The sequence below is a fragment of the Grammomys surdaster genome, unplaced genomic scaffold (assembly GCF_004785775.1).
Source record: "Grammomys surdaster isolate TR1022 unplaced genomic scaffold, NIH_TR_1.0 126298, whole genome shotgun sequence".
Classification (NCBI taxonomy): domain Eukaryota; kingdom Metazoa; phylum Chordata; class Mammalia; order Rodentia; family Muridae; genus Grammomys; species Grammomys surdaster.
This window is the reverse complement of record NW_021621098.1, coordinates 5,706,846-5,731,665: the sequence shown is the minus strand read 5'-3', so window position 1 is coordinate 5,731,665 and position 24,820 is coordinate 5,706,846. Positions and strand designations below refer to the sequence as shown.

Here is a 24,820-nt window from a genome sequence, read left to right as displayed (position 1 = left end):
CAGACCACACACACACATAGAACACACACACACACACACACACACACACACCATGGATAGATGGCAGTCTGAATGTCAAGGATGACTTAAACCATTGCTTCTGTGATCCTCTCCCCAACTCCCTAGGCTGCATGGCTCCCCAGTCCATTTCCCATCCCTGCACACCGGACAACTTCTCTCTGCAGAACCAAGTTCTGGACCTCCAAGCTCCTTCTCTTCCTCTTCTTCCTCCTCTTCCTCCTCCCTCTCTCATAGCACAAGCAGAAAGCCTCTTTCCCTGCATCCCAGCATCCCAGCTCTTACCTGAAGCCACCTCAGTTAAAGGTATATACCATAAAGTTAAAGGGAAGTCATGATTTTCTAATGATGGAACTGTTAATTAGAAAACCTGGGTGACTTGATAAGTTCCATTCATTAATATTCAACAAATATTGAACAGGCTACTGTCTTGGAGCACATAAGCAAACAGCCATCCTGAATGACTACTAGTAAAATCTGGCACCAGTTGGCAGAGGTAAACCTTTGATTCTTCTCTTTGTTCTAAAGGTGGTGTTCGGACTGAGTGGAGGAAAGGCACTCCTGGTTGTGGATGGGCTAAGGGCTCAGGAAGGCAGTTTGCCTGGAAATTCTACCATCAGCCCCAGAGAACAAGTTTACCTGGGGTTGTCGCTATCAAGAAAGTCAAAGGTAAAGCTAGAAAACAAGTTATTCTCAGTATAACTACAACTGCTATCATTGCACGAGCCATTTAAGACTTCTAAAACCTTTAGATTATTTGATATATCTAATGTTTACAAGCCCACAGAGAAAGTGCCCATTGCATTCCCAAGCCTATGCACAGAGTTCAGGCTGAGACACGAGCATTGAAGAAGTGACCGTGGACTTCTCTATGGCCTTACAAGCATGACTCTCTTAGCTTCTCTTCCAGAGAAAGGGACAGAGGTGTATGCTGGTTGTTTTATTATCTTATGTGTGTGGCTATTTCGTTTGCATGTATGTCTATGCATCACACATGTGCCTTGTCCTTGTGGAGGGCAGAAGAGAGCATCAGATTCCCAGGGACTAGACTCATAGAGTGCTATGAATTGCCATGTGGATACTGGAAGTTAAATCTAGTCCTCTAGAAGAGCAGCCAGTGCTCTCAACCACTGAGTCATGTCTCCAGCCTGTGGCAGAGATTTTGGATTAAGGTAATGTGTCCTAAGCTCTGGCAGTGTCTTATTGCCAGGCAGATGACTAAATGATAGCAAAAGCATGTACTTCCTACTTTGCTGCCTATCAGCTTGCTGTTGAATTGAAGAATATTTTAAAGGGTCTTTTTTCTTTTATAAATGGAAGCCCAATGTCCTTCATCATAAATAGTAAGTAACCACAAAAGTCAGTTCATAGGAATGAAGCAGTATCCTCAAAGTCTAGCCAGATACCCTGACCTGTGGTTGTGAATAAATCAAGAGGGCATACAGCATATTTGCATTGGCACAAAGCCAATGTGTTCCCTTTTCTAGTCAGACGGCTCCGAAGAGTCATGAAGGAGCACAAGGCATGTGTGCAGGAGAGAGGATGCTTGGTGGGTGATGGCCTAGGTTAGATCTCTAGCTGCAGACAGGAAACACAAAGGTAGATCTTTATGCCCACATATGCGTCTTACTGTTCTTCAGGGTCTGAAATGATAGTATAAGCTCAAGACTCAAACTTGATATATGGCTATGGGACAGCTGAGAGTCCTCCAACACCAAAGATAAGTTACAATTTACTGTCCTTGCCAAGTTCAAAAGTCCTTTATGCTGGCTCTCTCCCACTGTCTCTCCTCCCACCCTAACAAGGTGCTGACCAAGCCCGGTATGCCTACATGTGTGACCTTTCCCATACTGTTGAAGGTCAGTGATGCTGGGAGCAGCTCAGGTCCAGGATACTGATGCTGGGAGCAGCTCAGGTCCAGGATACTGATGCTGGGAGCAGCTCAGGTCCAGGATGCTGATGCTGGGAGCAGCTCAGGTCCAGGATACTCATGCTGGGAGAGGCTCAGGTCCAGGATACTGATGCTGGGAGCAGCTGAGGTCCAGGATACATCTCTCACCCAATGCAGTTTCTGTCCCTTCCTCAGGACGTGGTGTGATGTTTACTTGCAATGAGACAGAGAGGACCCACACTAAACTCCAGTCATGAAAAAAAAAAAGATGTAATTAAACCAGACCTTGCACCAGCTCAGATTTTAATGTTTCAGGGTGACCCAGTCAAAGCTGGCATAGATCCATGGGGTACAACTTGGCCCACTCTTTGTACCAAAGCTACAACAAGGACTAAAGCATTGTTTTCTACTACATTCATATGTAGTAACTTTGCTATGTCCATCATGAAGGATCCATACCATATATGAATGTATGCAATATGGTGTGTATGGCATATGCTAAGGGGGATCCTTACTGTCAACACTGACTTTTCTTCAACCTCTAAGTCTAATTTCCTCTCAGAGAAAAATCACAGAGCAGAGAGACTATTTAAGGATATGGTTAGGGTATTCTTTTGACCTGGCACAGCGGGTAAAGGACTGGCTGCTCTTCCAGAGGTCCTGAGTTCAATTCCCAGCAACCACATGGTGAGCTCACACCACCTATAATGTGATCTGATGCCCCCCTCTTCTGGCACGCAGATGTACACACAGATAGAGCACTCATATACAGAAAATTAATAAATACCCCATAATTAGACATCCAAATTCAAAACTCACATAGTTGGGATTGATCATAAGACGCCTTCTCTAACTAAACAGAGAAGGGGGAGATGCCAGAAGCCAGGACCCTCGCCCTTACCCTCACCCCCTACCTTTCCCCACCTGCACAATGTCCCCTGAAGCTTGGCAACTGCAAGATCCTGCTTGGCAACGGTAGATAGACTCAAAGCAGTGTACCATATCTTCTGAAGAATAGCAGGGAGACCATAACTCAAGCAGTGTACCATATCTTCTGAAGAACAGCAGGTAGATCATAATTCAAGGCAGTGTACCATATAGACCATGACATGTTTCAAGGCAGAGGCCAAGAAGATTCTGTACTTTTCCACCACCTGGCTCCTCTTACCCCCTCCCCTTGTAAAACATGCTATAAAAAAGCATTTCATGTTCAAAAAAAAAATTTAAAAAAAGAAAATTAATAAATAAATCTTTAAAAAAACAAAACCAAAAAAACCCAACCAACCAAACAACAACAAAACAAAAACCAAACCAAAACAAAAAACACAAAACCTTATTAATCACAAGGTACAGATAGTAGCACCTATTTACAATGTTGTATCTAAAGAACATACAAAGTAATGGATTTTATGACATGGTCTCTTGGCCCAGTTGCTTTGGGCCTGTGACAAGACAGGACATCACACAGGGACTGTCTAATGGGGCAAAGCTACATACCTTGAGGGGGCTAGGAAGCATAAACGTGAAGGGAGGACCAGATCCCAGTACCCTGTGGATGAGCACGCCCCCAGTGAGCTCACTGCCTCCTAAACGGTGTACAACCTTCTAGAAATGCCATAGACAGGCAAACATGGCCTTTGGGACAGCTGAAATTCCAACTGTAGGGATATATACTCCAATAGTGCTTCTGAACAGCAGAACTGCAGCCAGCCCTGGGATTCACTATTGGGTCACAGCCTGACCTGTTGTGTCTGCATTTGGTTTCAATACAGAACTCTGTCATCTAGTGTGATAAATGTATTTATCATGGAAAATATTTTCATGGAAAAATATTATCATGGAAAAATATACATGAAACTGCATTAAGTACTGTGTCATTGGTGTGACAATAGGGGAGGGAGGGCTTGTTTTGGCTCCTAGTCCTGAGACACAGTCCGTCAGTGTCAAGAATGTGAGGTGACTGGCACACTACACTCACAGGCAGATGCAGAGATGAGTGAATAAGTGCAGCTGGGTTTCTATTCTGAAGACCTCAGCCCATGTGATGATGCTACCTCCATTTACAATAGATTTTCCATCTTAATTAACTTCATCTAGGAAATCCCTCACAGACATGCCCAGTGGCTTACCTGTTAGATGATTCCAGATCCTGTCAAGGTGACAATGTTAACCATCATGAAAACTAACTTCTGAAGAGGCCCATCTTCATTGTCACCACTTAACACTGCTACCAGCACCACAAGCATTTCTAAGGTCACTGTGCTCCCTTAAAGTTAGGGATTTTAGGAGTGTTTTGAGAATCTGACAAATGTGCTACAGTCCTTTCCCCTGAGGTGGGGGATGGGATGTGCGCACAGCAAGCATCTGTTATACACCACCAAGTATTGTGAACCTGCCAAAACCTGGGTCCAGATTGGGAACTCTTATTGAAAACCCACCCTAGGCAAGCAGAGGGTGCCCCACAAGGTACTAATAGTGCACAGTATCTTCTTTGGACTTCAAAGCTCTCATGGTTTGTTGGTATTATACCAAGCCTAACAATGTAGGAAGGTATCTTGTACTTTATTATTTTGGGAACATTTCGGCCCTGTTTTTTGTCATCTGCCTGGCAATAAGCTATCATGCTAGCTCACAAATCTCCAAGAAAAGGTTTGAACCTACAAAGAATGGTGAGGTATGTAAACTGTGAGGTGGGATTTTCCCCATGCTATAGCTGAGTCTCCATGAAGCAAAATCAGGTTGACCCTCCTGGTTCTTATTTAAGCACTGACTAGCAATGTTCAATCACTCACACCACCAGCATTTAACACCTTTAAACTTCAACTTCCCACCAAGACTCTGGTTTACAGGTTTCCCTGGACACTTGACAAGAAGCCAAAGGGAACAGTCAGGATCCCCTGACTCTCTGAAGCAGGAAGAAGGAATCTTCTAGAATCTCTGTCCTCTGCTAAGCCACATGCCCTTCACCTCAGCATCTCTGGGAGTTAAGCACTGTGAACTTTTATCCTCTGTTTCATTACAGAGCCTCCCACAGCACAGTTTTGTGGGGTGCCTGAGGAATTTCCAGTTGGATTCCAAACCCCTGGACTCCCCCTCTTCGAGGTTCAGGGTATCTCCCTGCTTGGGTGGTTCTTTGGAGAAAGGCATTTATTTCTCCCAAGGAGGAGGCCATGTGCTCCTAGGTAAGAAACAGTTGGTAGAGTTCATGTCTATAAGTCTGAAGAACTCCATCCTCTTTTCTTAATTATGGGGTTTTAACTGTTTCGTTTTTTTTCTTTTTGAAGCCAATTCTGTGTCCTTGGGGCCGGAGCTTAAGCTCACTTTCAGCATCCGCCCACGAAGTCTCACTGGGGTCTTAATACACATCGGAAGCCGATCTGGACAGCACTTAAGTGTTTACATGGAGGCAGGAAAGGTATGCAACAGGACGCTTACATGGGAGGGGAGAGGGATCCAGAGTCCACCAACAGACTAAGACAGTATGAAGATAGGTACAGGTAGAGTCCAGTGTTATACCTATGAAACCTGGCTTGGAGATTAACTTTCCATTTTTTTTTATTAGCAAGTCATTATCTTTTTATTCTCTGCTTCATCTTTGAAACTGGGAAACCTCAAATAAAATTCTGAATTCTGGTGACACTGCTTAGTTAAAGGGTCTGGAGCTGATGCTCAAGCTCCTTTGGGCCCAGTTTCAGTGTCTACAGGATATAGATAATTCTACCATCGGGTACTGAGCAGGCCAGACCTTGCTTAGCTTCTAAGGTCAGACAAGATTGGCTACGTTCAGGGTAGCATGGCTGCAGACAAATGTGGCTAATTCTCAATCCTCAGGCATCTGTCAAGATTAGAGGAAATGCCTCATAGCCCACCCGTGCTTACAACCTTATGACCTGTCACCCTCAGGTCATATCCATGCCCAGGGCCCTGAGCCATGGAGTCCACTCTGGATCCTTTGTCCTCTCTGTGCAGGTCTTGTGCTCTGGCTAAGCTGCTTGCTGGCTCCCTGCCATCTCCCCACCTTTGCATGGACTCTTCCCTCCACTGCTGCTCTTGGGCCTTATGTCTCCATCACTCACAGGCCTGAGTCAATAACCTATTTTCAACGACCACGTTATATTTCTTTAAAATGAAATTCTTCTAGGAATCTTCTCTGCAGCTAAGGCCTGAGTCAAAGATGAATGTTGTACTATTTTCTTTCATTTTGCTCTCTATAACTTATTAAAACTGGGTGAGTGTGTCCCAGATGACAATAAAACAGCTCAAACGGCTACAATATCTTCTTTACCATTTTCAGGATCAAATCCAGAGCCTGTGACACTCTACGAAAGGAGTCTATTTCAGGGCTGCACCACAGCCCCTATGTTATATTTCAAAAGTTTTTTATCATCATTTAATAATACACAGTACACAGAGGGAAACACATTTCCCTCTGACATTTCTGGGCGAGGGTAGTAACTTTAGATCATATTTACCTGTGAGTCTCTCTTGGTTCCTCCTGCTCCTCTCTTCTGCTTCCTTGTCTTTTTGGTTTGGGGGACCCAGTGAGTTGAGCTGGTTTTGCTGACAGACACATGGGTGAGAGTCAATTCTTGGAGCACAGGCAACTTTCCAGTGCCTACATCTCTGAAAAAAATGACACTCCTCCCTCAGCAACAGACAACTGCCCGTAGCCCCTCACCCTGAGCTGTAGACATTAAGTCAGTGCAGTTTCCAGTCATGCAGAGGAAGAAACAACTGCCAGTGTGCGTGGAGGGCACGTGGTGGCTGGCTGTTCAGAGAAGAATATTAGGGAGGGTCTTCAGAAAGCAAAATCAAGACTTGGCGACCTTCCTAACTCCAAGGACATTTGTCAGCTCAAAACCTGCTTGAGAGTGGCCCGCCCTATGTAGCAACATGCAAATCGGATGTAAATGACATATACACACACTTATAGCCTTCTCATTGTATGTACTTTGACTCAGCCTTTAAAAAGGAGTCCCCAACCAGGAGAACGGGAAAGTGGGATTCTGCCAGCAATGTACCACGTGCCTGGCACCTGATACATGTCCTGTCAAATACAACCTATAGCTTAATGTCCTGCATGAGAGCTCTCTGGTCTCAGTGCACTAGGGGGTTATCATAACTGAGTGATCGTTGCAGCAATTCTGAATTTCTGCCAGTATTTTTAACCTCCACACTTCAGGTGTGTTTGTTAGCAGTGACTGCTGCATCCTAATTGCTGAGGAGAGTGGTGGGTGTTTGTCAGGAACCTCTGAGGGTTGAGGGGGAGTGCCCAGTTACTCTTGTCAGAAATCCTAGGCAGGGTCTGGGCTAATTCTTTGGTTGATCTGTCTGGAAGAAGTGTGAGAGAGTATTATTTGGAAGCTTCAGGCATTGTGTGGTCAACAGGAGTTGGAGGGCCAATATCTAGCATGCTTCTAGGCTGCCTGTGTGCCCGGAAGATGGCAGGGGAAGGCTGGCTCCAAAACAGCCAAATGTGTATGTGTTTCAGGTCACGACCTCTGTGGACAGTGAGGCAGGTGGGATCGTAACATCAATTACACCGAAGCAGTCTCTGTGTGATGGACAATGGCACTCTGTGACAGGTATGACACTGGTAACCTTTGTACACACAGGGAAACCTTTGACCTGTGTTTGAACTTCTCAAAGGCAGCCCCAGTCTGTCCATTGGGAGGGTTGGGCTGGACCAGGTACTATAACCAGCCCCCCAGTTTTCTTAACTATTTCAACCCAACTGTGCTAAGATTATTTCATAGCTGTGCCTCTGACTCAAAGAGTGTCCTGAGTTTGGGGTATGGAGGATTTTCCTCAGTCCAGCCCGTCCAGCAAACTGATAAGCTGCTTTTAGTCTTTAAGGAAGTAATAACATTGCAGTTTGTGTTTTGAACTATATGCTTCTGAACTCCTTGGGAACAACGACAGCAACAAGAAACCAAGTTTCTAGGGGTAGAATGATGGCTCAGTGGGTAAGAGCTGCTTGTACTCACTGAGGTTAAGTGTTATTCCCAAAGCCCACACTGCATTCAAAAACATATTCACACAGACAGACAGACAGACACACACACACACACACACACACACACACACAAACGCACACACACACACACACACAAAATTTACAAGAGAAGCCAGCTTTAAGTTCTATCCCTTACTCCTGTGACCGTGGGCAAGTTACTTTAACACATACATTGCCTCAGTTTTCTCATTTGTAAGACGAAGTTAAAAATGGTATAGGTTTGTGAAAATTAAACGAAGCATGTATGTATGTATGTATGTATGTATGTATGCAGTACACAGTCTGCATCTGATCTATAGTGAGCATTCAGTAAGCACCCAGTTTTACTGTTGGAATTTTAAAGGTCATTGTTACTTTTTCAATAATCATTAAATATTAATGCAAACTATTCGAACAGTACAGTGGTGTAAAGTGAGCACATCCTCTCAGAATCTGTTTTAGTCATAACTCATGAGTGTTGGAGATTCGTGAGCCTGAGGCCAGGGATGTAGCCCAGCTGGAAGAATGCTTGCTTGCCTAGTTTACATAAAGCCCTGGGATTGATCCCCATGGACCATGCACGGCTGTGCTCCCCCAGGGATCACAGCACCAGGACAGTGCTTTTGGCTAAGAGCATGTGTAGAAATATCAGAGTCTGTATTAACTAGAATAACTTTTTGTAAAAAGTAGTCCTTTCTTGCCTAACTTGAAAGCTGTCTTTCAGTTAGATACACTTATCAAGATGGGAGAGCTTTTGTGTTGAGGGTCAAAGTTTGTAGTGATGGACCCTGGCCTCTTAAGAAAGTATCTGAGGTCAGATCACATAAACATGGCTTTGAGAGGCAAGAGACCCAGAGCCTGGGTTTCATCTCTTATGTGAGTAGGATAAGGACATGGTCTTTGGATTCACTGTGTGCATTCATGTTCTCATGTATACAGGTGTGTATGGATGTGTGTGCACATGCCTGTGGAAGCCAGAGGCCAAAGCTGGCTTTCATTCCTCAGGTACTAACTACCTTGGGTTTTTGAGACAAGGTCTTATAGGCCTGGGGTTCGCTATAGTCTGGGCTGGCTGGTGAGTTGAGCCACAGGCCTGTCTCGGCTTCCTGGGCACTGGGATTACAACAACAGTCTACCACCACACTGGGATTGCAACAACAGTCTACCACAACACTGGGATTGCAACAACAGTCTACCATCACACTTGGCATTGTTTTGTTTTCAGGTAGTCTGAGAGCTTGAACTCAGATCCTCACACTTGCAAGGCAGGCACTTAACCAACTCAGCTGTCTCCTCAATGCCGTGGAGTCACTGTAGGGATCTGATTTAGTAATGGCTGCTGTGGAAAGTGTGTTGCATTTCTACCCAAGGCTGAGCAAGTGCCTTCAGTCCCTGCAAGGGTCCAGTGGGAATGAGTTCAAAGACAATGGTGACGGTGATGTGGGTGACATGGGTGACGTGGGGGGGGTGCACACATGAGAACTAACCAGCTTCCTTTCATCCAGTCTCCATCAGACAGCACATCCTGCATCTGGAACTGGACACAGACAATAGCTACACAGCTGGACAGCTTTCCTTCCCACCGAACAGCACCCAAGGGTCACTACACATCGGAGGGGTCCCAGGTAAATAACTCTACTCCCAACTTCTACACCCATGTTAAAGCCCAGGAGCTCTTGACATCTTCTCAACCCAACAGCTAAGGGGGGCCAACACTTGAGTAAGGAGAAGAACATTCCTGGGTACACAGTGGAGGTGGCAAGGCCCTTGGCCTTAGCATCTAGGCACATCTCAGGGTAGTGTAGGCCACATGACTACTGCTTCCTCTGGTCCCAAGCCTGTCATTTATAACCCTCCTTAAGAGGATTCATTAAGTCAGAAGCCTATGTCAGCAAATAATCAAGAAAGCTGATGAGAAATAATGGTCTCTCTTCCCTAGGCACTGAGTGACTGTTGGGTGCACATGGGAGAATGGGGCAGCTGAGATAGTCACAAATGGGAGGATGGGGCGGCTGGGACAGTCACCTTCAAGGACTGAATGATGCCTGGAAGGGCCCATTTTATTTTTCCTTGTTTTATATCCTTCAGATAGTCTGCTCATTAATTTTATAGTCCTTTCATAACCCATAAAAGGTAACAGAGTTGAGAGTTATTATCTAATGATTCAAGCCATAGAAGTTCCTTCTCTAGAGGCAAGGGACAGCTTTGCTACCAATATATCAATCACAGCAGACAGGAGGTCGGGAGATGGCCAAGCCATGGGGTCTCTGGCTCTTTCTAATAATATTCTTAATAACTCCCTCCCTTGTACATTCATTTCATGGTATGAGCTATCCACCAAGTGCCTCTTCCTTTCTCTTTCAGACAAATTGAAAATACTTACACTCCCTGTGTGGAATTCATTTTTTGGCTGTCTGAAAAATATTCAAGTCAACCATGTCCCTGTCCCCATCACAGAAGCCGCAGAAGTCCAAGGTTCTGTCAGCTTGAATGGCTGCCCTGACCACTAACCCTACTCAGCAAGAGAAGTCACCATTGGAAGCACCATGAGTCCAGTGCACTCCTCCCCTGTTCAAAGCCATCAAGCCCACACAGCACACAGTGACAGAGCACTGTCATTTTGGGTCCCAACCACACCAACCCATCGCTCAGACTTTCAGTGACACACATGCATTTTATATCAAAATCCAATTTCATGAAGAAAATGAGCAAATTGTTATTCAAACATTCACACAATGCTTTTGTTACTATTTTTTCCACTAAGAATTAAATGGCTTTTAGAGAACTTTCTTCCCCAATTGCTAAAAGGAGCATCTTGTTTAGAGCACTTTATGAATACAAAACTTTAAAGCATGTTAAATTGCTACAATTCATTGGGATTAAATAAATACAATGTACTCTTGAAATTATGATGTTTTATAAGCAAGGAAAGCCAAGGGCTGATGATCAGTGATAATTATATTAATTCTTCAGCACTTGCTCAAGGTAATATCTGCTACATGATTTTCAACAAATAATTACTGAGCAAGCTGAGAGGTTATTTGCATGCTCCACGTGTGAACTACAATAAACTTTAATAAGTAAGTCCTGCCCTTACAGGCATGCACTTCAATTGGAGAGACATATAATATTCATAAATCAGGAACTAACAAGTTGAAGTACTGAACCCACTAATATTAATGAGGCTCACCTGCTTCTCAATCCTTGCCTTTCCCAATAGTCTACAAACCAGGTCTAAATTATCATCAATTCCTTCAGAACCCAAACCATCTAACTAGAGGTGCTAAAATGAATGTACATGCTATAACTATTTGTGAACATATATGGAGGCCAGAGCTCAAAATCAGTATCTCCCTCAAACATGTTCCACCTAATTTCTGAGACAAGGTCTTTCACTGAACCCAGAGCTCAAAATTTTGACTGGGCTTTGGTGCCTAGCAGGACTCTCCGGGTCCTCCCTTCTCCATCCCTCAGTACCAGGGTTACAGACATGTGCTAGAGTTTAGACAGATGCTGGGGATCTGACCTCAGATCTTCATGCTTGCAAAGTGTTTTGTCTGCCAAGCCATCGACGCAGCTTGATGACTGATGCTTTGATGGCAAGCCAACAGGAGCCAACCAGAAGGAGAAATCACTTTTAGATTTATCTACAAGAATAAATAATAAATAATGTATGATACAACAGATCAGCATTATTACCCAGCACCATTTGTGCTAACAAAGACTATTCTTTTTTTCCATAACAAAAATAGAAATATTGGGTATAACAAAATTGGGCATAGTAAGAAAAACTAGGTATAATAATCCCATGTTATTCTTATAGCTGTATGTTCTCTGCTTCGGAATTTGAGCCACAGCCCAGTTCTTGCATGTTCTTCCCACCACAGTCCTCAGAGTATACTTTCCACCAACTCCAGCTGTACATCACTGGAGTGTTCTCCTGCAGAGGCAGCTAATTCTCTACCACAGCAGATGCTTAGTGGAAGCAGAGTGGTAGGTAATCTTTAGCTCTCAGATTGAACTGCCTGGCCAGAAGTCTGATTTTCAGATAAAAATCCTCATTGGTGGCCTTGGCGTCTGCCGGAAGCTCCTCTGTGCTGCCCATCGGCAGCATCTGCACGACATGCCCAATCTCTCTCCTCAGTTCTCCATGTTACCCGACGATCATTAGTGCTGCTCGCTTGTAAGCAATTTGTACACTTATAGTGGGACTGTTACTTCTTTTTAGTTTTTTTTTACTTTTATGTACATTGATGTTTTTCCTGTATGTCTGGCATCATGTGCATACAGTGCCTGCTGAGGCCAGAACAGGGTGTCAGATCTCCTAGATTGGAATTACATTACAGATATCTGTGAGCTGCTATGTGGGCACTGGGAATTGAACCCACATCCTCTGGAACAGCAACAAGTGCTCTTAATCACTGAGCCAGCTCTCCAGCCCTGACAGTTCTTTATTGACTAATCACTGTGATTTCTCTCTCCCTTATGTAATAACTAAAACATAGAGAACCCATCTGAGTTTGTTGAATAAATCCCAGCCACCAATATCCAGCAGGGCATCCGGGTGAATTCAGCCAGGGAAGTGTTAATGTGGCTGTTCTCCAGTTAGAGATATATGTTCCCTGTGAAGGATGTTTCCGCCCCTGCAGTAGAGCCATTGTGGGAGCTGTCTGTCAATGATCAAGCACAGTACAAGCATAACCACAGATAGGGATACATTGGTGAGCTCAGCAGAGACATCAGGCCAATCTCTGACCTTGTCAGCACAAGGGCACCATTGGTTCCTACTATGGTCTGGATAGTGTGTCCACCAAAGGTGCAGATGTTTGGTCCTCCAGGTCAGGGACTAGGAGGTGCTGTGAACTTTTATTAGGAAGTGGAGTTGAGAGATCCTTGGGTCATGGGAAGATATTGCTTAGAAAGTATTCTGGGACTGCACCCATCTTTTCTGTGCTTCCTGCCTCAAGATTTGATTGCCTGCTCCACCTGACACAACCTCCCACTTCAGGGGGCTATGGTTGACATTACCAAACTGAGCTGCTGCAGACATCATGCCCTTGAACTGGGAGGTAAATTCCTCCTCTCTATGAAGTCTGTTATCTCATTTACTTGTGAATGTTACCTCATTCATTCACCTGATGAATACGGCTCCCTGTAAGAGAGCTCATGTTAGGAAGCAAAAACATCAACTACTTAAAGGGCAACCATATGTTGTTATGAGTCTTCTCCTGTCAGCAATTCTCTGGGTACCTATTGACTCCACTCTTCCACATACAAGGCTCTCTGTAGCTCCATCTTAGAGGCAAGCGGCACAAGGCAGAACATAACAACTTTCCCTTCTAGACAGAAGTGGTCTCACCATCGAGAATGCTAGCTCTGTCAGCTCCTTTAGCCACTCTCTGCACGTCCACCCCAGCTGTCAGACTGAAATACACCAAAGCCCAACACTTTCCCATCAACCAAACTTCTTCCAGTTCCCAAGGTCTCTGTCCTTGCTCACTTTCTGTTCCTGTGATAAAACACTGACCAAAACCAGCTTGGGGAAGGAAAGGATTTGGCTCATATTTCCATGTAACAGTCCATCACTGGGCATCACAGTCCATACTCTGGACAGGGATAAGGCAGGGGAATATTGCTTGGTGGCTTTCTCCCTCTGGGTTGCTCAGTCATCTTTCTTATCCAACCCCAGTCCCCCTGCTTAGGGGATAGTACTACCCACAGTAGACTGGGCTCTCCTACATCCATTAGGAAATGCCCCATAGATACAGCCACAGGCCACTCTGATCTAGGTGGAGCCTGCACATGAGTGAAACAACTTTTAAAACTATATTCTTTCACTGAATATAAGTGGTATATGTATTCATTATGGAAAACTTTATATATAAATGCATTAAAAAATGTGTGATGGGGAGGCCTATACTAGAGGTCAAAGCATGTGGTAAGGCTTCTGGGTCAATCAAAGACCAGCTATGACAAGCCATCTCTCAACAGAAGTGTCTCCTGTCCATTAGTTAATTCTCTTTCTAAAGTAATTGGAATCTGACCTATTCCTTGCTTCCTTGAACTGATAATTCCAGCTGAGGTTTAAGCATGCAACCTTTTCCTCATGTGGTTTGGAATATTCTAGAATTTTAAGGAACAGAAATTACCTCTGTGATTTCACAAGCCCTTTCTTGAGAAGTGAGAATATATATGTAAAACTGTGCTGAAAAAGAATTATTACTATTGCTACTACTGTTCATAATTCTTAAACATGGGGTCAAATGTTAAATAAGGGCTGGGGTATAGCTCACTTGGTAGAGTGCTTGCCTAGCATGTGTGAAGTCCTGAGTTCAGACTCTAGTACTACAGAAACCAGAATTGCCTATAACTGTGGCTCTGGGGAGATGGCCGCAGGAAGATCAGAAGTTCAGGATCATCCTAGCTTCATATCAAATTCAAGGCTAGGTGGGTATACATGAGACCTTGTACTCAAACACCTAAAAGTTAAATAAACATGAAAAGTATGGCCACCAAGATCTCATGAAGATGTTTCCGGACTTCTAACTTGATCTCATTCCCTGACCCACTCTTCTAAGAGAACAACGGAAGAAGAAAGTTGTCCCCTGGGAAGTGTGTGGTACTGTTGTTTACACACACAAGGTGGACTTGAAGTTAAGGAGAAACTTTAATAGTAGCTCCTATGTCCAGTTCACCATCCCATCTGCTTCACACAATGTCACCATGACATTCAGTAGCCAGCATTGGCCTTTGACTGCACCTTTCTCTGACTTGTGAATTCAGCTTTACACACCTGTGCCACAACCATGTGAGGGATCAAGGTCCCAAGTGAATCCCTTCAGGGATGACTCACGGAACTGGAGTCTTGTTCCTGTAACCCTTGCAACACACACACCATGCTGGTGTGCCAATTTTCCAAGTATAAAGTCCAACTGCCTACAGAGATACCTGTATTTGTAGCACTCCATCATTTGCCCCTTCCCCTTTCCCATGACTGGTGTTCCTTTAACCTCCCAAAGAAACAGCACACTCAGGGTCTACTGCAGGGGAAGCCAAGCCTATGTGCCTTCCACAAAGTGGTGATCCCATCCTAGATTATATTTGTAATGTAAATAATTTTTCTAAAGACAGAGTCTCACTATATAGCCCTGGATGGCTTGGAACTCATTTTGTAGAGCAAGCTGGCCTCAAACTCTCAGAGATCTGCCTGCCTGTTTTTGGCTCTCAAGTACTAGGAATAAAAGTATGCACCACCATACTATCCCATAATTCTTGTTTTCATAATAGGAATTTTCTTGTATGTTGAACTAGTATCAACAATTTTCTATTCCATATCAACACATTTTGACTTATTAGTAATGAGGCTATGACATGTATTTTGACTTGCTTGTCATTGGAACATCTATTGAATAAAATATATATTGGTATTAATGATACTTATATATTTGTAATTTAGTTTAGAAATAAATTTATTCTCTCTTTATCCATGGGAGAGAAAGAAGCTGATTTCTAAGGTGGCTCCTGCTACCTCATGTCAAATAAGCACTGAGGTAACTCCTCCTATAATTCCCAGGCCAAGTTGGGGGCAGACACACCATTCTAACCACACAGGGGAAACAAAGAGCCTAGAGGCTTCTCAGAGTGTATAAAGCCTTATTAATTTCAAATATCCTACACCTATATACACAGAAGGGAAATTTAGTTCCTCCTTTGTTTCCTTGGAAGGCAAATCAGGAAAAGGAATAAACACAAAAAATAAAATGTCCATATGGCAAGAAATTCAGTTAAATAAAATATTGAGAAAGTCATTGTAAAATGCAATACAGAAAACATTCATTTTTCATATGCTGAGAGCTTTACATAACCATACACAGAGCGTGTAGCACTAACTTCAGAGGAAGAGGCAGGAGGGTCTCAAATTCCAGGCCAGCCTGGGCTAATAGAGAGGGTTCTATATAGTGAGGACACGAAATGATAAAATAAAAGTCTTTACAAATAAACAAAGGGGATAAAATTACAATAGACAGGGGTATTACCGAAAGAGAATAGCAAATAAGAATAAGACAGCCACCTTCAATCTAATCTAATTAATAATCAAATACATGTATCAAATGTAAAATTGTTATTTGTAGTATGGACTAGGTTGTTTAAATAGTATGATAAGGAAACAAATGCATGAAGAATAATTTAGTTGTACATTAACAGCCTTTTCAGGGGGAGAAAGGCTTCCCTGTGGCAGTAAATATCAAACTGTAGATGTTCCTACTGTTTCCACATTTAATTAATTAAGAAAAACACACATAGGCCATTCTCTTTTAAGACAAGATTTCACTATCTAGCCCAGATTGGCCTCGAGCTCATAGAGATCCCCCACCTGGCCCTGCTTCTTGGCTCTGGGGCTGATGGCATGCACCACTAGCTACCACCCATGGACAACAACTAGACTATAAAGTTGTTTATGCTGCATTGCTTTGCTTGTTATGTTACATATTAGTTTATGTTGTGTGTATATGTGATGTCCATTTAAACTGGAAATAACTTCTCAATGAGCAAGGATGCTTAAGTGGTAGTTCACTATGTGTGGATCTCCCGGAAACAGACTACATCTCTCTTTCTCCCTGCTTCCGTTTTATGCTACCAATGTGACTGTGTTTTCTGACTTACCCTCCAATGTATATCCCATCCCTGGTGCCCAAGGCCAGTTTATGTAGGAGAAAGACTACATAAACTCCCACTTTCATGAAGAATCACCATCAGGGACCCAGCTGGTACTGAAGCAAGAAGGGGACCAACCATGGAAAGAAACATAGTTAATTGCCAATGAACTGCAGATGTTCCCTGCAATTGGCTGGCTGTAACTGACTAATGAGACATATAACCAGAGACCCTGACACTTAGAGGACCATGCTGTGACTCCCATGGAAACACTGTGACATGCAAAGTATAATGGGGACCCTGTGTCCACCATGTACTTGGTACAGAATGACAAACCTGCATCAAAGGAGTCCATTCTTGGAAGAAACAAAGGTCATCAGCCAAGAGCTAACCCAGGAAGAGGCTGGAAACAACACCTTTAGTTTTTCCTTCATAGTAGTATTTCTCAGCTGTCCCAGCTTCTCCAGTTGAGCTAGCACAGTGTTTTTCTTTCAATGGGCAATTGTCACATTGGCAGGTAAGGTTAGCCATAAGTCAAAGACCTATCAGGTGGTGACCAGGTCCTAGAAAACATGTCATGAGCAAGCTTGCCCTGGGTAGCTAGTGCTCTAATGCCCTGTGTATGGGAGAGGTCCACAAATCTGTATTTTAATAAGTATGATTCTCATGCTGGGCAAATATAGAAAGATACAGTGTTGGAGGAACAAACAGTCTCATTAAACATAACTTCACTTTTCATTCATTTCAGATAGCATCCCATAGAAAACAATCCTGTAAATTAAGGAAGAAACAGGACAGGCAAAGGTACAAATAATTAAACAGTTCTTGTGTAGTTGTAGTCTCCTTGACCATTGTCCCAGCTCTGGTTCTGCACAGTGGTTCATAGGAGTCCATATTACTTATGGGACAAGATTTTCTCAGAAGATGACTTCTGCTCCCAGATTGATTTCATCTGGGTGTGGGTCTGTGGGCTCTGTCTTGTAAGGCTGTGCTGTTCATCACAAGCTTAGGACAACAGCTTGTCACTGTGCCTTTAGTCCCAAAGCAGAAGAAGACAGCCTGAACAGATGCTTCTTGACTAGTGTGGACTTGCAAAGATGAACAGACATGCTGCTTTGAACATGAAACATAATTGTGGGTTTAAAACTCTCAGTCCTCAAATAGTGGTGCTGTTTGAGAAGGTTGTGGAAGCTTTAGGAGGTGGAGCCTTGTTGGAGAAAGTTGGTCACAGGAGGTGGGCCTTGAGGCTTTATAGCTCAATCCTACTTTCTATATCCTCTGGACTTCTCGAGGACCCTGCAGCCTCTGCTCCTCCCGACACACCTTCCTCACCATCATGAGATGGTTTTTAACTAGAAGCAGAATAAAGCTCTCTTCTAATTGTTGGTTGTTATAGCAAGAGAAGTGACTGATGCAGCAGGCAGCCAGGAGTCAGAGAGAAACATACAAAGTAAAGGCAGAAAAATCAGGCTCTTTGTCCACCTTATGGCCCCAGTGAGGGACAATGCTTCTTAGCAAAACCATCCTAAATAGAAGTGACTGTTTCACTAACAGAACCAGCACAAGGATCTAATGTGGCCTTAGAAGGCCAAGCAGCACCAACTTCCTGTGCTGCTACTGCCAGGGGACATCTATTGGTGTAACACAGGAAATGTTAGGGAATCCCTTGTGTTTCCTAATGTCAGAAGCCATTTTTTGCTTTTGTGGTAAGCCAAAAATAACTCCTACCATCTCAACAGACTGAGGAAGTGTGGGGCTGTGAAATGACAGCTTGGTTACCCTGGCTGGGCACAAGCCTGGAACCCTGGACCCTAGTGGGACAACGGTAAGTCTTCAGCCACGCCCTCAGACCCTAGGCTCCTGACACGCCATTGACCCACGATTTTCAGTCACATTAGGCAATACAGCTCCTCCCTAAGAGAGGTTTGTGTCATCCAGCACAGGTAGAGGGAGTTACTACAGGCCTCAGCCTCAAGAGATTTACATACTAATGAGATACCTGAAGGCCAGAGGCATAGCCAATTAAGCATTCTTCCAGAGACCCTCCTCCTCCCTATTTGACTCAGGTCAGCCCTGGGTTTCACAGGGTGGGGGTGAGGGGGTGCATCCAGATTCATCTACCATCCACTATGACATTAAAGCCTGTAAAAATCACGAACTTCCTCGTGTCTTTTGGGAACCACCGTGGGGAAACATGGAGTAGCCGAAGCCACCACACCTAACTTCCCACCTGGAGGACCTTTCTGTGTTCCAGCCACGGAGGACTGCCTCTTCAAGCAAGCTAGCCAGGCTGAGAGTCTGCTAAGCAAGTACAGCAACCGAGTTTCTCCCTCGGGGCACTGCCGGGGCCTCTTTCTTCTCTCTCCCCCACCTCTCGTTTTTCTCTGCTGTGGGATGGCTGGTCACACACCCACATGCCCTCAGTCTCAGTCCTTCTGTGGCCTCTCAGTAGCGTCTGACAGCCCAAGGGCTTAAGACCAGTCAGTCCCCGGCTGCCTTCTGGCCCGGGGATCCCCAATCCAAGAGCTCTGCGCACCCGCAGAACTTCAGACTGAGTGAGAACTCCTCCTGCTAGGCGGGGCCCCATAGCACCCGCCTGGTGCTGCTCGTGGAGTGAACTCAGTCGAGATTCCCGCACTCCAGTCTCTTTGGAGCTGTGGGAATCACAACACCCCAACAAGATTCAAGAACCCACGCACGTGCCCACATGCGAGCTATCATTCCCCACAAGGAAGTACACAAGCTAAGGTGTGTGAGACACAAGAGTAAAGGCCATGGGGAATGAGCATCACAGGCAGATGAGAGGGAATGAGCAAGTGCAGAGAGATGACAGAGTGTGGAATCACAAAGAATGCTGGGAGCCTAGGCAGAAAGCCTGACAACAGGGAGCAATGTGGGGGAAGAGGAATTTCTAAGGGGTCTGGACGGGTCTGTGGAGAATAGAGCCATCCCTGGCATCCCCAACAAGGCAGCAAACTAGTTAGAAAGAGACAGTTGGTTGTTGCCTTTGGTGAGACCAATTCCAATCTCTTGCTGGAGCCAGGGGCCAGGTAACCATACACTGAGGCAGGTAAACGGAAGGTGAGAGGAGAGGGGTCAACAGTCTGTGCTCACTAGTCCTTGAACAGTTTGGTTTTGGTGAGAAGGACCTTCAAGGACTTAGGATCGAGGTAGAACTGGTTTTGCTCTAAGAAAGCTCAACAGTGTTTTGTCTGTTGAGAAAGATTTGGCTTCTAGAACAAAGTTGGAAAAAAAGAAAAAAGAAAGGAAGAAAGAAAGGTAAAGGGAGGGTGGCCTAAACAGGTGATAGGTTGGGAGTGAACCTGGAGGACTCTGGGAGGGGATGACCTTGAAAATGGTCAAAACAGATCTCTTGTTCTGATGCTGGAAGAGAGAAGGGTGCAGAGAAGGCAGGGAATGTAGGATGTTGTAGAATTTGTTGTATCCAGCAAATTAGGAGAGCTGGTTTTCTAGGGAGGAGGTAGGAGAAAGGGAAATCACCAATGTGCCTTATGGGTAGTGTGAACTGGCCAGGGACAAAGGTAGTGGTTACTGGATAACTTGGAGTTTTAATTAACACCTAGGTGAGCAGAACAAAAAGGAAAAAAAGACTTGAGAATTAAAAAAAATTCTTTTCATTTTCCATTTCCTAGGAACCAAGAATGGAGTTATTCTTTGTGTAGTTTGCAGCCTGAGTAGCTTATCCCACCTAACGGTCCCTCAGATTACACAGTATAGGCAAAGCCTCTGGATAGTTGTCTTCAGCGCAGATGTCTACACCCAACCCAGAGGTCTGGTCGTGAGTGAACCAGGAACTCTAATTACTAAGACATTTCAGCTGGGATACAGAACCCCTGACCTCAGCAATGTCCAGGGAAGGGTCTTTTCCAGTTCCCCAGTGAGAACAATTGGACATTCCTAAGACATAGCCACTTAAATTTTAATTTAAAATATGTCTTTGAAATACATGGAATTTTAACTATAGTAAAATCATGCAGCTTTCTTTTTTTAAAGATTTAACTTTTCATGATGTATAGATGTGTGTGTATGTGTGTGTATGTATGCATGTGTGTTTGAGTGTGTGTATGAGTGTGTATGAGTGTGTTTGAGTGTGTGTATGAGTGCGTGTATGAGTGTGTGTATGAGTGTGTTTGAGTGTGTATGAGCTCATGTATGAGTGTGTGTGTTTGAGTGTGTGTATGTGTGTGTATGAGTGTGTGTATACGTGTGTGTAGGAGTGTGCATGAGTGTGTTTGAGTGTGTGTATGAGTATGTGTATGAGTGTGTGTATGTGTATGAGTGTGTTATGAGTGTGTGTGTATGCGTGTGTGTATGAGTGTGCATGAGTGTGTTTGAGTGTGTGTATGAGTATGTGTATGAATGTGTGTATGAGTGTGTGTGTTTGAGTGTGTGTATAAGTGTGTTTGAGTGTGTATGAGCACATGTATAAGTGTGTGTTTGAGTGTGTATGAGTGTGTGTGTATGCGTGTGTGTATGAGTGTGCATGAATGTGTTTGAGTGTGTGTATGAATGTGTGTATGAGTGTGTGTGTGTTTTGAGTGAGTGTGTACGAGTGTGTGTGGAGGTGGAGTATGTACACTACACAAACACGGGTACCCAAAGAGGTCAGATTCCCTGGAGCTGGAGTTACAGGCGTTGTGAGTTATCAGATATGGGTTCTGAGAACTGAGCCCAGGTCCTCTCCAAGACTATAACATGCTGAGCCATCTCTCCAGCCCCAGTAGCTTTTAAAATGTCCTTTTCCAATCTATTTGATATACATGTATGAATATATCACAATGAAATATAATACAATGAATATATGCAAATATAGAAGTTTTAAATTTAATAACTTTTGAAAAACATAAAAGTTTCCCATAAAACATTCGATTTTCTGCAAGTCCATCCTCTTTCAGGCTACTGGTCTCAGTCACTCAGTCACAGCACAGCGTGGCTCACACTGACAGCCACCATGAGAAATCTTGCTTAGCTAAAGTGGCTTCCCTTGTGAGACAGCATGTGCTTCCACCTGACAGTCGCACAGGCCACTGTTCATGCTAGCAGAGTCCTGGAAAGGATATCAAAAAGGTTTCATGCCTACGCAGTCGTCCTGGCCCTCATGTACTCAACACACTCATACTGAAAGCACACACAAAGCGGGGGAGGGAGTGGGCCCCAATGATGCGACCTTCATGGTTACTTTTGAAATGTAGGAGGTGGAAGAACACTCGATTGTCTTAGACAAGGCCTCCACAGGCCTCTCAATCTTATCAGCAGCTTTTGACCTTGGCAGTTGCCTCCCCTGCAGGTTAACACAGAATGTGACTGAAGTGGGAGAAATGAGCTTTCATCAGGCTCCGTGTAGGCACCATGCTGCCCCTCCCCTTTCTACCTCTGACCCTCTCAGGCTGACTCTTGCCTGGGTCCAGCAGAGGTTCTCAACCTTTGGGTCACGATCCCCAAAGAACCATCAGAAAATACAAATATTTATATTATGTTATGACTCATAACAATAGCAAAAGTACAGATAGAAAGCAGCAACAAAAATTTTATGGTGGGTCACCACAAGAAAGTTTGAGAGCCACTGGTGTAGGGGGATATTGGTTCCCTTCCTGCCCAGAACTTCATTAATTTGCTGTCTGCTACAGGCATTCTTCGTAAGCATTTGCAAGTTCTTAGCCTGAAGTGCACATTAAAAGGCTGGGCTTTTACCTGAAGCTCCTGGGACTCCTGTGAGCAGAGAACTCCTGGGCACTGTCACTGGCATCCCTGAGGGCTGGTGCAGCATGTTCAAGTAAAAGGGGGAAGGGAGAGGACACTGAGCAAGCCCACTTGCAGGTTCCCATGATACCCTTCCTGCAGCAGAGGAAGTACTTAGCCAGCATCGGTAGGCCACGCCCAACTACTTCCGGTACTCGTTCTCTCTTTTTTTTTTTTTTTTTTCAAAATGTGGCCTTGCAAAGCAGTGTAATTTGACCTTCTCTACCTAAATCCAGTTTGCCTCTGGAGATTTGCTACAGCGGGGTAAGTCTGTTGTAAGGGCCCAGACAACCACAGATGCTTCAAAAACTGAGGGTCAAACAGGGGTCCAAGGCCATGGTGACCACCATTGATAGTCTATGCCGCTGGAAGCCTTCTCCTGTCATCGGCAGCTCCCTTTGCTGCTATGTGTCTGTGCTGTTCCTGGTGCCATTACTGTATTTTTGAGTTCTTGAAGTTCATGAGTTCTCTGAAGTGGGTCGCTGTAGGTTTCATTCCCAAGGGAATTAATTGCGGGAGAGGATGGTCCGGGCTTCGTTTCTGCCCATGAACCACCTTGAGTGGTTCTCTATAGAATTGAAAACCAACAACACATACATTCAAGGTTCACTTTGAGCTCTAGGATATAATGAGCACAGGACTCAAACCTGGGACCAAGGAAGTCATCAAGGGGGCTGTCCAGGCTTTACCTCCTCCAATAGGAAGGTGTACTCACAAGAATGTTCTATAGACCAAGGGAAGCTACAGTAGACCTATAGACCCTGGAAGGTGTAGGCAGGGCCTGGAAGGTGTAGACAGGATCTGGAAGGTGTAGGCTATGGGTACCATCAACCCAGCCTCAAGATGGAGAAGCTCAGCTCCGGAAGGCTTAAGCTGTTAGCGGAAGCCAGGTCCACTGACTTCACTCCAGATGTTATCCGCGCCATGCTGAGTGTGGATGGCTGAAATGCAGCGATACTGAGAGTGGAACAAAGTACCAGGTACTTTGATTTAGCTGGTGCTCACGTGAAGGGAAGTTCTAGGAACCAAGTTTAGACAGATCTTGACCTGTTTGTTTGTTGTTCTTAATGTATTTAGTCAGAGGAATTATGAATGCTAACAGCTACAACCTTTTAAAAAATTTTTTTTTCAATTACAGTGGTATTCAGTTACCAAAACAATGATTTCTTATGAGCTGGAGAAAAGCCACCTGGCAGTGGAGAACTACCTGCCCTGTGTGTAATTACTGTGCATTATGTACCAAGAACCAGCTTTAAATTTTCATTCATTTGCAATGCAGGATTTGTGGCTTTTAAAAATAAGGACTGTGGTACCTTAACTATGTGAAAGGACAGGACACTGTATATCCTTAAAGATTGGAGAGAGAGAGAGAGATAGAGATAGAGATAGAGATAGAGATAGAGAGAGAGAGAGAGAGAGAGAGAGAGAAGTTGGTGCCCATGAAGGCTAGAAGAAGGTATCAGAGATGATGTGGTTGTGAGCCACCCATACGGATGCTGAGACCCAAACTCAGATCCCCTTTATGAGCAGTAAGTGTTTTTAACCACTGAACCATATCTCTAGCCCAGACACTGCATTCTTTAAAGAAAATTTTACATAGCCTTCCATTTTATTTTATTTTTTCTTTAAAAGATGGAAGTACAGGGGCTGGGGAGATGACTCCATTAGTAAAATGCCTGCCACACAAGCAGGAGGACCTGAATCCAATCTGCTAACACCCATGGAAAAGGACAGGCATGTGGCACACACCTATAATCCCGGTGCTTGGAGGATGAGGCTAAGGCCATCCATCTGTGTAGGCCTGCAGGACAACCAGGCTAAATTGACAATTCAAAGTTCATGGAACACCTGCCTCAAAAACTAAGGCGAGAGTGAAAGAGAGTGAAGCTGCCTGCTGTTGACCTCTGCACATGCGCACCTGCCCATGCATGCACTCGGGCACCCGATGTTGACCTCTGCACATGCGCACCTGCACATGCATGCACTCGGACACCCGTTGTTGACCTCTGCACATGCGCACCTGTACATGCATGCACTCGGACACCCGTTGTTGACCTCTGCACATGCGCACCTGCACATGCATGCACTCGGACACCCGTTGTTGACCTCTGCACATGCGCACCTGCACATGCATACACACAAAGGAGTTATACACAGGGGACATGACTGTGCTGTAGACCTGGGAGAACTCTGATAGGACTTATTTACTACCACCAGCACCTCCATCCTCTTCCTCTTTACTCGGTTTATTTTCCTCTTCTCCTGTCTTTGTCCCTTTTCAGGCTGCATGGCTGCCCTCCTTGCTGCCCTGGGCTTTCCTTCAGCAATGAAATAGTCTTCATATATTTTCCCTTACCTCAGTTCCTCACTTTTCCGAAGACTGCTCTTCATCCACACATTTCTTCTGGGTTCTTTACAACATATGGAGCTTCCTGGACTTACCTGGATCTTTGGAATCTTCTTTTTGACCCCCTTGTAGGAAAGAGACGAAGTTTCCTCTT

General features: G+C 44.5%; 1 protein-coding gene and 1 long non-coding RNA gene across 2 annotated transcripts in view; one reads left to right on the top strand and one right to left on the bottom strand.

Annotated features, from left to right (window-relative positions):
- Lama3 (laminin subunit alpha 3) overlaps positions 1-11,590 on the top strand; it is a 233,209-nt gene extending 221,619 nt beyond the window's left edge. The window contains exons 70-75 of the mRNA XM_028759473.1: positions 547-687; positions 4,932-5,091; positions 5,194-5,324; positions 7,401-7,494; positions 9,410-9,529; positions 10,269-11,590. Coding sequence (XP_028615306.1) covers positions 547-687; positions 4,932-5,091; positions 5,194-5,324; positions 7,401-7,494; positions 9,410-9,529; positions 10,269-10,414 — 792 coding nt within the window. The 3' untranslated portion in view covers positions 10,415-11,590. The remainder of the gene's footprint in view (positions 1-546; positions 688-4,931; positions 5,092-5,193; positions 5,325-7,400; positions 7,495-9,409; positions 9,530-10,268) is intronic.
- On the bottom strand, positions 2,020-22,315 carry LOC114614026. Its single transcript, XR_003710264.1, has 3 exons — positions 22,272-22,315; positions 6,382-6,532; positions 2,020-2,154 (listed from the first exon to the last, which is right to left on the bottom strand). It is a non-coding gene; the product is annotated as an uncharacterized LOC114614026 (long non-coding RNA).
- Positions 22,316-24,820: the final 2,505 nt, after the last annotated feature.